The following is a 14,852-nucleotide window of genomic DNA, read 5'->3' as shown; positions in this document are numbered from 1 at the left end:
CTTACTGCCATTGCAGGCTTTGGATTTGTGCTTACCAAAGGTTCAAGGGTAGCTTCTTTACTATCTAACCATCTAACTTTAACTCCCTTATTTTGCTATTATAAACACAATCTGATGATTCTTTATTTCTCTCCCTTCTTCTTCTTCTTCCTCCTCCACTCTTTATATGTGGGTGTTTTATTCTGTACTCTTTTTGTTTCCCTTGAGTGCTTTTGTGGATAGCTGATTTTCTTTTTTGCCTTTAGTTAGTATTTTATTTTTTGCCTTAAGTCTGCTTTCTTTGCTGTGATTTTATTTTCTCTGGTGACATCTATTTAGCCTTAGGAATACTTCCAGCTAGATCAGTCCCTTTAAAATACCCTGTAGTGGTGGTTTGTGGGAGGTAAACGCCCTCATCTTTTGCCTATCTGGAAATTGTTTAATCCCTCCTCCAAATTTAAATAATAATCTTGCTGGATATAGTATTCTTGGTTCAAGACCCTTCTGTTTCATTGCATTAAATATATCATGTCATTCTCTTCTGGCCTATAAGGTTTCTGTTGAGAAATCTGATGATAGCCTGATGGGTTTTCCTTTGTAGATGAATTTTTTTCTCTCTCTGGCTGCTTTTAATACCCTGTCTTTGTCTTTGATCTTTGCCATTTTAATTATTATATGTCTTGGTGTTGCCCTCCTTGGGTCCCTCGTGTTGGGAGATCTGTGGGCTTAACATAGTCTGAGAGACTATTTCCTTTCCCAGCTTGGGGACATTTACAGCAATTATTTCTTCAAGACACTTTCTATCCCTTTTTCTCTTTCTTCTTCTTCTGGTATCCCTAGAATGCGAATATTGTTCCGTTTGGATGGTCACACAGTTCTCTTAATATTCTTTCATTCCTAGAGATTCAATGACCTGTTTTGTTTTTCATTCTAGCACTTACTACTTCTTGACAGTTGACCATCATTTATTTATTTGTTTGACTGCTTATTTAGTTAACTGTCTCTCCTCCCTGGAATATAAGCTTCATAGAAGCAGTAACTTTTCACACTTTATTTTACTGCTACACCCTTGCACCTAGAATAGCCTTGCACACACTTGCTAAATGGATATTTAATAACTACTTAAGAAGATAATGCAGATTTACAGACAGAAAATATATCAATCCATCCACCTATCTCTGGATGGTGGTGTAAGAGTGACTTCATTTTCTTTTTTTTTCTTTTCATCCTGTATTCTCTAAATTTTCTACAAAAAGATATTTTTCATAAAAATTGCTAAATTGATAGCTTAAATCTAATTAGAATGGGAAAATTCATATCTGAATGAGATAATTACACCCACTGTCAAAAGGGTTTTCATGTCTTATATTTAGACGTAAACTTGAGTTCCCAGTAATAGGTTAACTGGCAATGTATGCATATGAATTAATGCACATCTCACTTGAACTATGCTGTTGAAACAGTACCACAGTTAAGATCAGTAGTTCTTAACCAGACATTATCCCAACTTATTAAACACAAAATTCTTTTTTTCTGATGTAGTGACAATCCCATGGAATTACTACTATGTTCCCATTATTTAGAAGCCAGTGAGGTATTTGAAAGTATGTAATTCTGCCAGATTTAGGAGACAGACTTGAATAATGACAGAAAGACAAACCTGGAGACAGGAAGAACAGTTAGAAAGTCATTAGAGTGGTCTAGGAAGGAGATAATGAGGGTCTGAACTAAATGGATTGGTGTTAGGGGTAGTAGAAATAGCTAGTAAATGGAATAAATTAAAAACAAAGACCATTTAGGAAGTAGTCTCAGGACTCCAGGAGGACAGATTAGAGAAGAAAATCTTCCCAAAACAGGGCAGAATTTCATGACGGCACTAAGAGTGAATTTGGAGAACTGCTTGACTTATGGCTAAACCACTGGAAAATAAGGATCTGCCTAAGTAAGACCAGTTAAGAATAAGATAGGTGCTTCAGAAAAGGATAATCTGAATATCAAATATCAAAAGATAAGAGATACCTTTTAGAATATGATGAAATCTAAATATTTTTGCAAAAGTGATCTTTATGATCATGAAGTGAAGGATGTCATGTTATGAAAAAAATATGGGCAAATTACATCATAATAAACAACTAAATATATTTGAATCCTAGTTTTTAAAGAATTTATATTGTACTTTCATAAACTTTATTAAATATAAGATAAAATTAACTATTTCTGTAATGTTTAGTTTCATTATTTAATACAAAAACCAATCAGACCTTTTTTTCTTCATTATTTACTGAAAAATTTTATTTCATGTTTTAAGTGGACTCACTTTAAGTGGGCTTTTCTAGTACCAATTATTCTTGACCAACAAGGAGCTGCCATAATGAAAAGCCTCAGAGGTTACTCATGAAGAGACTATGCAGAATAAGAACAGTCAGTTGAGGAAAGAATTCCAAAGAACACTTGAAGCCCAAGAGAAGGAGCCCTGAAGGATATATGGAGAAGAAACGGAAGGATGATGCATTCACTGATTCTCAGAGCAACCCCGTCCATTTTTTACAATTTACTTTTTGGTGAACTTTTCTTTATATGTGGGTGAAATCTACCTCTGAAATACTCTGCCCCTCATTCCAGCTACTGGAACAGAATAGAACAAATCTAATCTTTTTTAAAAAATATAGTAGCTCTTTAAATGCTAGAAACAGTCATCCTAATAATAATGAAAGCTCCAATTTGACCGAGTAATAATGTGTGCTGAGAGGAGTACAAGAGAGGTTGGGCAATTTGTCCAAAGCTAACCCAAAGCCCAGGTTCTCTCCGCTATGCTATATCCTCTATTCCTCTACGTTTTCTAATCTTTAAATTAAACAGCCTCCTTACTCCCTACCTCTAATCTTGCTCTTTCCTAATTCAGTCTCTAAATAGCTGCCAGCGTAATTTTTTCTGAAACCCAAATCTGATCAATTGATTCCTACTGCTTAACGTAAACAGGTTTCTAACACGCTTAGGCTACACAAACTCCTTAATACGGTTTAGAAGCCCTTTGTGATGTGGCCCTTTCTTCTCTTTCCAATTTCATCTCCCACAGCAACTCCCCCAAACCTCTATGAATCTCATCCCTCTCTCTCCAACCCACATGCTAATATCTAGTTGTATTTACTATCATTTCCTGGAATGTGATATTTTTTTTATTCAGAAGCTTTGTAAATGCTGTTTCCTCTGTATGGAACACTCTACCCACCCTGCTCCCTCCACTTTTGCTCAGCTACCTTCTCTTATCCCTCAGGCCTCAGTAAGAAGTCACTTGCTCCATGAAGCCTTCTTTGACACCCAAGTCTAGGTTTGCTGTCCCTTATGTATTTCTATAGTACCCTATCTATTACTATCTTTCAACACTGTCTTAAGACTCCTCAGGTCTTATTCAAGTATCTAGATTTCTGCCACCAGCAAAAAAAATATCACGCTAACCAAATAGCACAGAGTACAATGGAACACCTGTGCATGAAGGCTTTTACTATTACCTGGATAAAATAAGGTAGGTTTATTGCCCCCTGCAAAGAAATGAAATTTTTAAGACTTATATTTTAAGGACTTCTCAAAGAGCTTCTAAAATTGACTTAAAACTATTGATAGAGACATCTTTTAAGCAGACTTTGAGCATTATCATTCTAATTTCATTCAAATGTCTTTAAATATCATTAAAATTCCTATTCAGTTTTATTATAACCTTACCATATGTGCCAGAAGAAAGAAAGCAGCAAATACAATACAACTTCTGAAAGCCACAAACTCACTCACCTGAAACCCCACAGTGAGAGTGATCATACAGATGCTGCTGCTGAAGGGTAGACTTTTTGTAAATAACATGAGGATGACCACTTTCATAACTAAAATGTTTGGAATCTTCTGTGGTATTCTTTAATGGTTCAATAAAGTATTCTTCATCTTCTGTAGCAATAACACCATGCTAAAAGTAAAGGAAATAAAGAATTTACCAAGAAGAATAATAGTACTAGTAATTATTATTACCAACAGTTTGAAAATAAATTAATACCTCTCTAAAAAGGAGATTAAAACACATTTAAAAGAAATTTAGTGAATTGTCTGTACTCAGCAGAACATTACGTTTTTCTATTCCTTTAAAATGAAGTTTAAATACCTTCACATGCTATGGCCTTTACAAACCTGACACATACATTATTTCCTCCAATCTTCCCAACAACTCTATGCAGTAGCAGATACCTCTGTGTGTTCACTAAGACTTACTTCTTTCCAAATTGTGCATGCAACTACATCCTCTGTGTTTAGGTATAGCTTTATAATGGAGTTTTGGCCAATAGAAAATGGGCAGAGTGCTATATATCATCTTTAGGCCCAGAAAGCCCTCCAGTGGAATTCATCACTGTCCCTAAAAAGACCTAGGGGAGGTGAAAGCCAAAAGGAAGGAATCTGGGTCCCTGAGTGACCTCATGGAACGTTATCCAACACAGACATTGATATAAGGAAAAAATAAACTTCCATTGTGATAAACTACTGACATTTTAAGGTTTATGTTACACTAATTAATGTGTCCTTAATTAATAAACATCCCATATATCCCCATTTTGCAGATGAAGTGACAAGCTCAGAGGTTAAGAATTTGCCCGATATGATAGAGGGGGAAGTGAAGGAGCTGGAGTTCACCCAAAGCTCTGTTCTTAGTCACAGTGTTATATTGCCTTATACCTATTTACTTAGCCAAGTTCTGTTTGGCTCAGTCATAATTCCTCTTTAAAACATTCTCTAGCCCAACTGGAGTAGTTTCACCCTTCTCTGAGCTTCAATGGAGCTATTTATTGGTATCATTTATTTTTAGTTAATTCTACACTGCTTTGCTTTCTCAAGTCTTGGAGCTGTATTTAAATTTGGTGTGACTTTCCAACTGCATGTTCTATCTTCCCAGCTATACTATTTGCTTTGGTAAGGCAAAGGATTATGTCTCATATTTCTCTGTATCAGTTACAGCCACAGAAAGTGTCTCATATGTAGTATGTACAGCAAGTTTGCTGATTCAAAGAAATGACACAGTAAAAGTTATCTGCATCAGATAATATCTGCATCCTTCTCTAATAGTGTTTTCCTAAGTATCGCACATGTGAAGACGTTCTTAATCCAACTAATTTAACACTGGATAAAACATAAACTCTCTGGGTGTATTTCCTCAGCTGGAAAAACGAAAGGGTTGATGTAAATTCGTGTTTTTAAAACAGCACCCCGGGGAGCCCTAAGGGTTCCACGGAAGTGCCCTCAGGGGACTGCCCGAGACAACAAAGGGAGACCTACATGGCTTGGATTCCTGAGTTTAGGAATCAGCTGTGCTTTTATTAACCTATATATTAAGTTTCCATATAACATTTCATTTGAGAAAAGGGCTTTGCTGCTTTAGAAAGAAAAAAAGCTGAAAAGGCTTTGGTCTAGATAATCTCTAAGGTCCCTTTGACTCTAAACCTCTCTGATTCTGTTTAGGGAAATTCATGTTAAATACCACATGCCTGGAAAGAAAGATAAGACATCATCAGAGCTGCTCTAATTTATAAATGAAGTTGACAGCCACCTACACGAAATGAGCTAGGGAATGCAAAAAACAAAAAAGAAGCTCTTAGTTACTTCATATTTTTTTCACCATTGTTTGTTTTACTTTAAGGATATTAGTCCCCAAATTAAAAGCAAATAGTGACAGGAATAAAACAATATGCCATTAACAAACTCTAATTCCTGAGCATGAATTACTTCACCAGGAAGATGAACAATGTGACAGCAAACTGGGGATGATTCTTGCAGAAAAGAAGGCATGTATAAGAAGTTTTGACAAGAACAAAATGCAGAAAGTGAAGTCCAGAGTACTGCACAGAAAGGCAGAGAACTAAGGTTAGTCATGCTGGACTATGGGCAGAAGATTGCTGAGCAGTCCCGGACATGAAACTCTAGTTGCTGGGGAAGGATAGAGTCAGAAGCCTGGTAAGTAAACAGAATCTCTAATTTCAAGTATGGAAAGACCCAGGAAAAAAATCCAGAGATCTTATGTGTTGGGTAGTCTGTAAAATGTTTACACACAGTACCTTATTTAATCTTAATAGTTCTTTGAAGTAAGTACTACTATAAGTAACAAACTCATTCAATTGAGTTTGGAGCCTAGACTCTTAGCCATTACACTAAAATTCCCTTATCCTTGCAGGTTGTTTCTGACTTTATTTATTCATTCACCAATTACATTTCAAGTGCCTATCACATGGCAGGTTCTAGGTAGTGAGAATACAATAGTGAACAGAACAAAGTTCTGGCTTTCTTACGGAGCTTACATCCTGGTGGGAGGAGGTAGAAGAAGGTAATTCATTCATTAGATGAATGATCAATCATGGAGTAATAAATGTGAAGAAGAAAAAGAATGCAGTATAAGAGGACAGGGAGTTATCAGAAGTGAGGGAATTACACAAACTAGATGGTTGGGGACATCCTCTTTAATAAGGTGATTATTTGAACAGAAACCCAAATAAGTGAAGGAGCAAGCCGAACAAGGTATCTTGAAAAAGAGCAGATTAGATAGTGGGAGTAGCAAATGCAAACGCAGTGGGCTAAGAGCATACATGCATTATCTGAGAAACAATAGGGAGCTACTGCATCTAGAGAGACAAAAGGAGAAAATGATTATGAACTGGAAAGGTATTGAAGGCCAGATGATGGAAGACCTGAATTAAGCGGGAATTGCAGAAATCTGTGCATCCCTAGCAAGAGTCATGCTTTCCCTTCCCTCAGCATCCCCAGTCATCTCTCCACTGTCTGCCCCAGGACCTTCCAGATTAATCTCATAATGTTCCCTTTCCTCTCATGTCAGTTCCTAGAAGAAGCCCAAGACCCACCCCTTCAATTCTATTCCCCATGTGGTTATGTATATCATGTCTTCTGATCTCATCACCTATTTCCCCCCTTCACCCTTTAAAAAATTTCTACTGTGCCATCTCAAACTCAAGATCAACAGTCATCAAATCTCCTATAACCTCAGCCTCTTCTGTGAATGTTCTCTTCATCTTGCTCAGACAAAAACCTGAATCTCCCTAAATGATACTCTTCCCTCTAGTCCTCTGGAATCCTGGCTGCTTTCTCTCCTACACGCCTCCTATGGGACCTAGAGGTAGGGCAAGTGTCCTTGTGACTCAAGGCCATTTCCAACAATTCTCCCTCTCCCCACTTCACCTACAAAAAAAAAAAAAAAAAAGCAAAAAACAAGAAACAAGAAACAAAAAATACCCACCAGTCCAAATCTCCACACCCTTACCTTTCCCCTCTGCTAGTTGCAGTTGTCTACTACTGACCCAGAGTCACTTTCCTCATTCCTTAAAGATTTTAGCCTCTGGATCACTGTCGGTCTCTGAAATACCATTCCTGAAATAACTATTGATTTCAGTATCTTTTTATACCATCGTTTCTTAAAATGCACATGTGTGTACTGGTGGCCTGGATCCCTTTAGAAGTCTAGGGATGAGGCCAAGATTGGTTGAATAATATTTTAAATGCAGAGAAAAATATATAAGACTATAAATAAAATCCAATTGTAACAAAATACTGTTATCAAAATACTTTTAGGTGTAGTACAGAAAACATATGACTCTTTGAAACACTTTACATAAGAAGATCTATAGTGGATCTAATGACTACCATAATCTCACAATAATGATGAATATAAATAATATTATCAAGAACCTGGAAAAAAAGCCCTATATAACATGACATGAAAATATCTGTAATTTCCACTGGGGACAAAGTCATAGCTACTGACTGCTATTACTTTATTGGTTTATTACCTAAATTCACAATTGAAGGAAATGTTCAATTTCAGCTAAGAATTGGTAAAGATAAAGATGTATTGTTTCCCCTTTCCAGTTCACAAACCCCCTGAATTCCATCCCCCAGGTTAGGAACTACTGACATAGACAGTTTCTTCAGTACCTGTATCTTGTCCTTCGCCTTACTGTAGACATTCAGACTAACAGTCAAACCCTAGACTCAACATCTGCAACACTATCATAATCTCAATTCCAAGTATCCCATTCTTCTGTCTTTCTAGTACTTTCCCTCTAGTATCCCAGTTCCAAGAAAGACCTTTTATGCCCACCAAGACCCACTGATCCTGTTGCTTTTTCATTGTCCTCCACCCACTTGATGTCTTTACTTCCCTTCTAACCCATGTTCAATTCCTTTGTTTTTTTTTCGCCTTTCATGGAATTTATTTGGCTAAACCACACCCTGATTAAATTCAGTTTTACTCTTCTGGGTCTGCACTCTCGCAGCTTTATTTAGCCAGAGAGAACTACACCAAGATGCTGCCTATTCTCACTTTACATTCATCATCACAATCTCACCTGTCCTCTTAATGCTTCATGAAAATTATACTATATGTCTCTAGTTCATTCAATATCCCACTCTCCTGGATAAATAATCTGTACTTTCACTTCTCTTCTTAAACCCATAATACTTCATTTTTCCATCTTCATTCCAAAAGACATTACACAACCTCCTACAAACTCCTACAACCACAAATGCCCACCTACCAGCATCTCATGTCTATATAATACAATTTTATTTCCTATTATCATGGATGAACTGTCTATTCTCCTAGCTAAAGATAATTATTCTATTTATGCAGATGATTTCATCCCTTCTCACCTACCAAGGACATCACTACAGAAATTTCCTTTCTCTCTACATAATCATTCCCATCTCTATCAAAAACAAAAACAAAACTTCTCTGACCCTTAATTCTGCCTGCAGCAACTCATCATTTCTTGCTTTTACAAAAGTCTTTAAAATAACTGTCTACATACACTTTCTTTTCTCCCATTCCTTCTTAAACCTCTCCAATCAGGTTTTTGCTTCTTTTCCAAACCACACCATGACTTCACCAAAACTGTTCTTATCAAGGTCAACAATAACCTCCTCATTGATAAATTCAATGATCAGTTTTCAGTTCTCTTTATTTTGACTCAGCAGCATTTTTCTCTTGAAATACTTATTTATCTTGGCTTTTAGGATATTTGCCTGATTTTCTTTCAACTTTCTTCCTCCACTGTTCTTTGCTGCTTCCTCCATATCTTTCTGATCTCCTGACCCCAAAGGCTCAGTCCTTAAACCTTTTCTTTATTCTATTTATACTCCCCCACTAAGCAATTTCATATAATCTCCTGGCTTTAACTGTCACCTATATATTGATGACTCCCAAATTTATAACTCCATAAATCTCCTCTCTCCTCAGCTCCAGACTTGCACATCCAACATCCTATTATAACATCTCAAGTTTAACATGCCCCCTGTACTTGTTAACACTTCCCCCAGCCTATTCCTCCTACTGCTTTTCCATCTCAGTTAATGCCTAAGTCTTTCTCAAATGATGGCTGTTATATTCTACTAGGTGTTCAGGCCTCGAGTCATCATTGATTTTATCCCATGTCCTCTAAAACCCACTATTTGGCCCCCAGTTCTCTTTTTAAGTTCCCCTTCCATTACTCTTCTCCTCTTTCATTCAGTTCTAGCCACCATAATCTTCTAGCCAAGGTAAGGTGTTCTTCACTCTCATATCAGACCTTTATACTTAAAGATCTCCACATGGAAATCTTACATATAGACATCAGCATTCTCTTCCTCATTTCCATTAAGGTGCTTACTCAATATTGATTCTGCCTTAGAAATTATCATTATTGTGATTTTTGTTAAATATTTTATTAACTATTATCCATGACTTTTATTATCCATATTTTATTAACTATAATTTTTATTCATTCATCACATTGCATATCTCCTCCAGTAGAATGCAAGCTCTATGATAACAGGAATTTTTATTTTGTTCACTGGTGTACTCATAGCACCTAGAAGAGCACCCATTATGTGATGAATGGATGACTGAATAATGGAAAAAGAAAGGCAGCTGTGGGCATAAAAAAAAGCCTATGGGCATCACTGGTCTTTTCCAACTAGGTATATAGTCTTTAGTATCCTTAGAGAGATTAAAGAAAATAATTTTTCCTGATATAAGAACAAAATATAAAGAAAGCAACAATCAAAAAAGAAAGATCTTTTGAAATTAGAAATATGACTGCTGTAATTTTTTAATCAATTGAAGGAAAAGAAGGCAAAGAAATTTCATAGAACAAAAAAGAAAAAGATGGGAGAAAGGGAGATAACAGAAGCAGAGAACCAATTACAGAAGGTAGGATGGGGAGAACAAGAAGAGAAAATCATCAAAGAAATAATTTTTTAAATTTCTCTAAGCTAAAGAAGAGTCTTTAAATTGACAGCACCCATCAAATACCAAGTAGTGTTAAGGAAAAAAGACCCAAAGCTTACCACATTATTATAAAATTGTTGGAACAGGAAAAATCAAAAGAAGACATCATTTTTATTGAGGAAAAAATTTTAAGAAAAAAAGCAAAGAACAAAAAGCAGACTTCTATCTGCCACCCCAAATTAATCAATGCTGTATTTTTAGATCTTTAAATATTTTCCTAAGATATGAAAACATACAGACAAATGTGATGCCCCAGATTTCCCTTTCCAAATTGCACCATCCATAGTTCTAAAGGAAAATGATTTTGAACCTAGAATTCCACATATAGATAAATTATTAACCAAACATGAGGGTATCATAAAGTCACTTTCAAACAGGCAAGGATTCAGAAGTTTTAGGAAACTAAAATGTGACTTTATTCTGAACTACTGGTATACTACAATGTTAGGAATTTTTTTCCTTTGGATGGTGCAAGGGTTAACACTGAAACTATGGATAAGGAAATACAATTAGAAAACACTACTCATCTCTACATTGAAAACTATTGTATACAGAACAATTAAAAACCAATTTGGTTAAAAGAGGCCTTCAAAAAGTGGGATTTAATAATATATATTCATATATTCCTTTTGATTAAAAATGTAACATGACAGAAAAAAATGAAGGCGAAGGTTACTAAGACAGGGAGGGAAAAGTGTGATCAGAAACAGGATATTTATATAGTCTCAAATCAACTGCTCACAAATTCTTTATTAACTGCCAAGGGGACAAATCTGGCAGACCACACTTTAAGTCATCAGAATGAGTCAACATGGACCATGTAGTTTCAACAGAAGCAAAGTAAAACAGAAAAGTGTTAACAAATAGAAGGAAAGAGAATAAGAGATAAAAAGTTTCAGTGAGGATGAAGAATAGATGGATAATACTCTGCTATCCCCTTACGTGTAGAAAAGTTTCCATTTTCATCCTTATTCTCACTTTCGACTCATCAAACATCTTTCACGCTTTCAGTCACTTATGTTAACAACCCTCAAATTACTTGTTTCCAATCACAATGAGGTATCACCTCACACCAGTTAGAATGGCCAGAAAGAAAGAACAAGTGTTGGTGAGGATGTGAAGAGAAGGGAACCCTCCTATACTGTTGGTGGGAAAGTCAGTTGATGCAGCCACTATGGAAAGCAGCATGGAGGTTCCACAAAAAACTAAAAACAGAAATACCAATTGATCCAGTAATTCCACTTTCATGAATTTACCTGAAAAAAACAAAATCTCTGATTTGAAATTATATATATATATATATATATGCACCCCTATGTTTATTACGCCAAGATGTAGAAGCAACCTAAGTGTCCATCAACAGATGAATGGATAAAGAAGATGTGGTACCTATGCACAATGGACTATTATTCAGCCATAAAAAGAAGGAAATCCTGCCACTTGCAACAACATGGATGGACCTACAGGGAATTATGCTGAGCAAAATAAACCAAATGGAGGACAAATACCATATGATTTCATGTATTTGTGGAATCTAACAATAAAACAAAACAAAATAAACAAAATAGCAGTAGACTCACTGACACTAAGAAGCTACTGGTGTCATGGGAGAGGACAGATTGGGGTGTGTGGGTGGAGAGGGTGAGAGGGATAAAGGGACACAAAAAGTCTCAGTCATAATATAAGTTGCACGGGACAGTAACACAACATGGAGATAACAGTCAAAGACTGTAACATCTTCCTATGTTGACAGATAGTAGCTGCACTAGAGGGGGTGAGGGGTGAGGATTTAATAATATGAGTAACTGTTGGACCACAGTGTTGAATATTTGAAACCAATGTATGATTGGATACCAATGATACTTCAGTAAAAAATAATAATAATAATCACCTTAACTTGCTAGGCCTCACTATACCACCACAGATAAAGATATATTTTGTGAGAATGCATGTATACAGCCTAAGTGATAGCATTCATAAACTATAATGAAAGAGATAGAAACCAAAAAAATAAATAAATTACTTGTTTCCAGACTTAAATTCTTTTCTAAATTTCAGTCATATTTCCCAAATGCCAACTAGACATCTTAAACCCATATTTATGCAGACTCTTCACATTTATTCTATCAAAAATCACTCTCTTCATCTTCCTCTCTAATCCAGCATTCCACTGGCATTTCTCTTTCTTAGCTAGTAAAATTCATATATATAACCATCATCCAAAAGAGAAACCTCAGATATCTTCAATTACTCTCTCTCCTTCACCCCATACCCCGTTCAGTTCTATTTCAATGTTTTAAAATATTGTCAAATATCTACCATGTTATCTACTATATATACTATATATCTTAGTAGATGCCAGGAAAGAAAAAAATTATTGACACAAATCCTCTAATTTTCTCACCAAAACATGATTCAAATTAAGTCTACCTTGTCCATTCCCAGTGCCATAGCCTTTGTATAGGCCTTCATTACCTCCTGCATGTTCTAACTAATCTCCATATCCCCAGTCACTCCTCTTCCCTCAAATCTCACAATGGAATTCATTTTTCTTTTTTTAAATCTCAAATTTGTTCATTTCACCACCCTCTTAAAGCTATCAATAACATAATTAATGTAAAAGCCAAACTTAAAACTCTTGGTCAATGACTACAGTGTTTTTCTATCATATTTAATAGCAAGTGTCACTTTAACATATGAAAGGTTTTAAAATACAGATTTTTTTGATAATTTATTTTTATTCAGAAAGATAAAGACTTACAATACCATTTATAGAGAAAGTAATTTGCATTTTATGTACTCAATGTCTCTATTTATAAAATCAAACCCAAATCTTAAAATCTAAGTTTTGACCATTAACAGTTACAGAAAATGGACTATCTGAGCAAATTCTTATATCCACCTATAGTGAAAATTTTTCTCCACTGTGTGGTTCTTGATACTCCTTTCAAATTTAGAACATACTTAAATCCAACTCTAATTATATAGGTTTTTTATATTGAAGTAGGAATGAGGATATGGATATGAGAGAATAAGGTAGAAAAATGGTTTCTGAAAATGTGACTTGAACATGAAAACATATGTACTCTTTTATACAAATAAGGCTTTAATGGAACATCTATATTAGCCTGAACAGGATAAAAGCAGTACAAGAAGTGTGGGACTATACTCTGTTCTGCAACCATTAGTATATGCAACCTTGAACTATATATTTACCATTAGACTAGAATGGACTCAAATGCCCAGCATAGACCTACACTCCTGAAATCCATTTTCTAAGTAAAGTAAGATTTATTGTCATTCTTCAGATAAATGTGGGGAAAAATGATTTCATGAAGACATTAGTATAAAAGATTTTGCTTCAAGAACTTATAACAAGTAGGTTATACATAACTTTAAGCTGTGTTGCCTATTAGAAGAAGATACTACAGAAAGAAGCCTAAAGAGGCAGTGTTGTGGTTCCCTTCGGTAATATACACATACCCTGAACTCTTCCCCAATGACTGAGTTTTGTTTATGCATAAAAAAAAGTTAACTTGAATAGAAAAACTTAAATCTAAAAGGAAACCTAAGGTTTCATTCATTCTCCTACTATATCAAAATCACTCTCTTCATCTTCCTCTCCAATTCAGCATTCCACTGGCACACTCTTTAACTAGTAAAATTCATACACACCCTCACCCAAAAGAGAAACCTCAGCCATCTTCAATTGTTTTCTCTCCTTCATTCCCATTCAATTCTATTTCAGTGTTTTAAAAGAGTACCAAATATCTACTATGTACTTCTAATACAGTGTTTTTAAAATTGTTCTTACTTTGAAAAGTCAATGCAAAAATTATCAAAAAGGCAAAGGAAGCAGAAATTTTTAAAAATTTAGACTGTTACCTTCCCTACTTAAACCACCCGTATATATGTATTTTTTTTTCTGAGGAAAGACATTTACATTGTGAACTTATTTCCCCATTAGAAATTTAAAGTTATAACATCTACTTACCAAACCAATACAGTTGCTTAAAGCCACTTTAGTTGTACTATGTTGATCTTGCAAGTATCCTGTATAATGGCAGTTGTCTAAAAAATCATGTTTCCACTGGGGTCCATCTTTCCCCCAATATTCTACTGTAAAGTGTTTGGACACAAAATCTGTGTTGAGAGTCAAGTTTAGGTGAAAGTGCTTTCCATAGGCTGAAAGTTTAAAGAATAACTTAGATACTGCCTGCTGTGGATCGATAGGGTCCATACTCCGTCTTCTTCTGGAGTGTTTATCATTTTTCACAGTAAAGCTGAGAAAAGCTCCATTTTGATCAACCCTTATTGGAATAGTTAGCTGGTAATGTTCTAGATAATTCAGGAATTCCTCTTTGTAATCACAAGGCAGAGAATCCAGAAAAAAACACACAAAAGAAAAGAAGGTTTAACAGAACAAAGAAGTAGCAGTGTAAAAAACAACTATATCAGTTAAAATATGCATCATTATATGTGAGACATGGACAAAAAAATGTTTTATCAAGCAAAAATGAAAGTAAAAGTTTAAAAATCTAAAGATGAATTAAGTTACAATCATTTCATT

General features: G+C 35.3%; 1 protein-coding gene across 2 annotated transcripts in view; it reads right to left on the bottom strand.

Moving 5' to 3' along the window:
• ADAMTS6 (ADAM metallopeptidase with thrombospondin type 1 motif 6) overlaps positions 1-14,852 on the bottom strand; it is a 324,257-nt gene that overhangs the window by 300,826 nt on the left and 8,579 nt on the right. For both annotated transcript variants that reach the window (XM_073235705.1, XM_073235710.1), the window contains exons 3-4: positions 14,277-14,641; positions 3,766-3,934 (exon numbers count right to left, since the gene is read on the bottom strand). In XM_073235705.1, the coding sequence (XP_073091806.1) occupies positions 3,766-3,934; positions 14,277-14,641 (534 nt within the window). The remainder of the gene's footprint in view (positions 1-3,765; positions 3,935-14,276; positions 14,642-14,852) is intronic.

The sequence above is a fragment of the Manis javanica genome, chromosome 1 (genome assembly GCF_040802235.1).
Source record: "Manis javanica isolate MJ-LG chromosome 1, MJ_LKY, whole genome shotgun sequence".
Lineage (NCBI taxonomy): Eukaryota > Metazoa > Chordata > Mammalia > Pholidota > Manidae > Manis > Manis javanica.
This window is presented reverse-complemented; position numbering and strand designations above follow the sequence as displayed.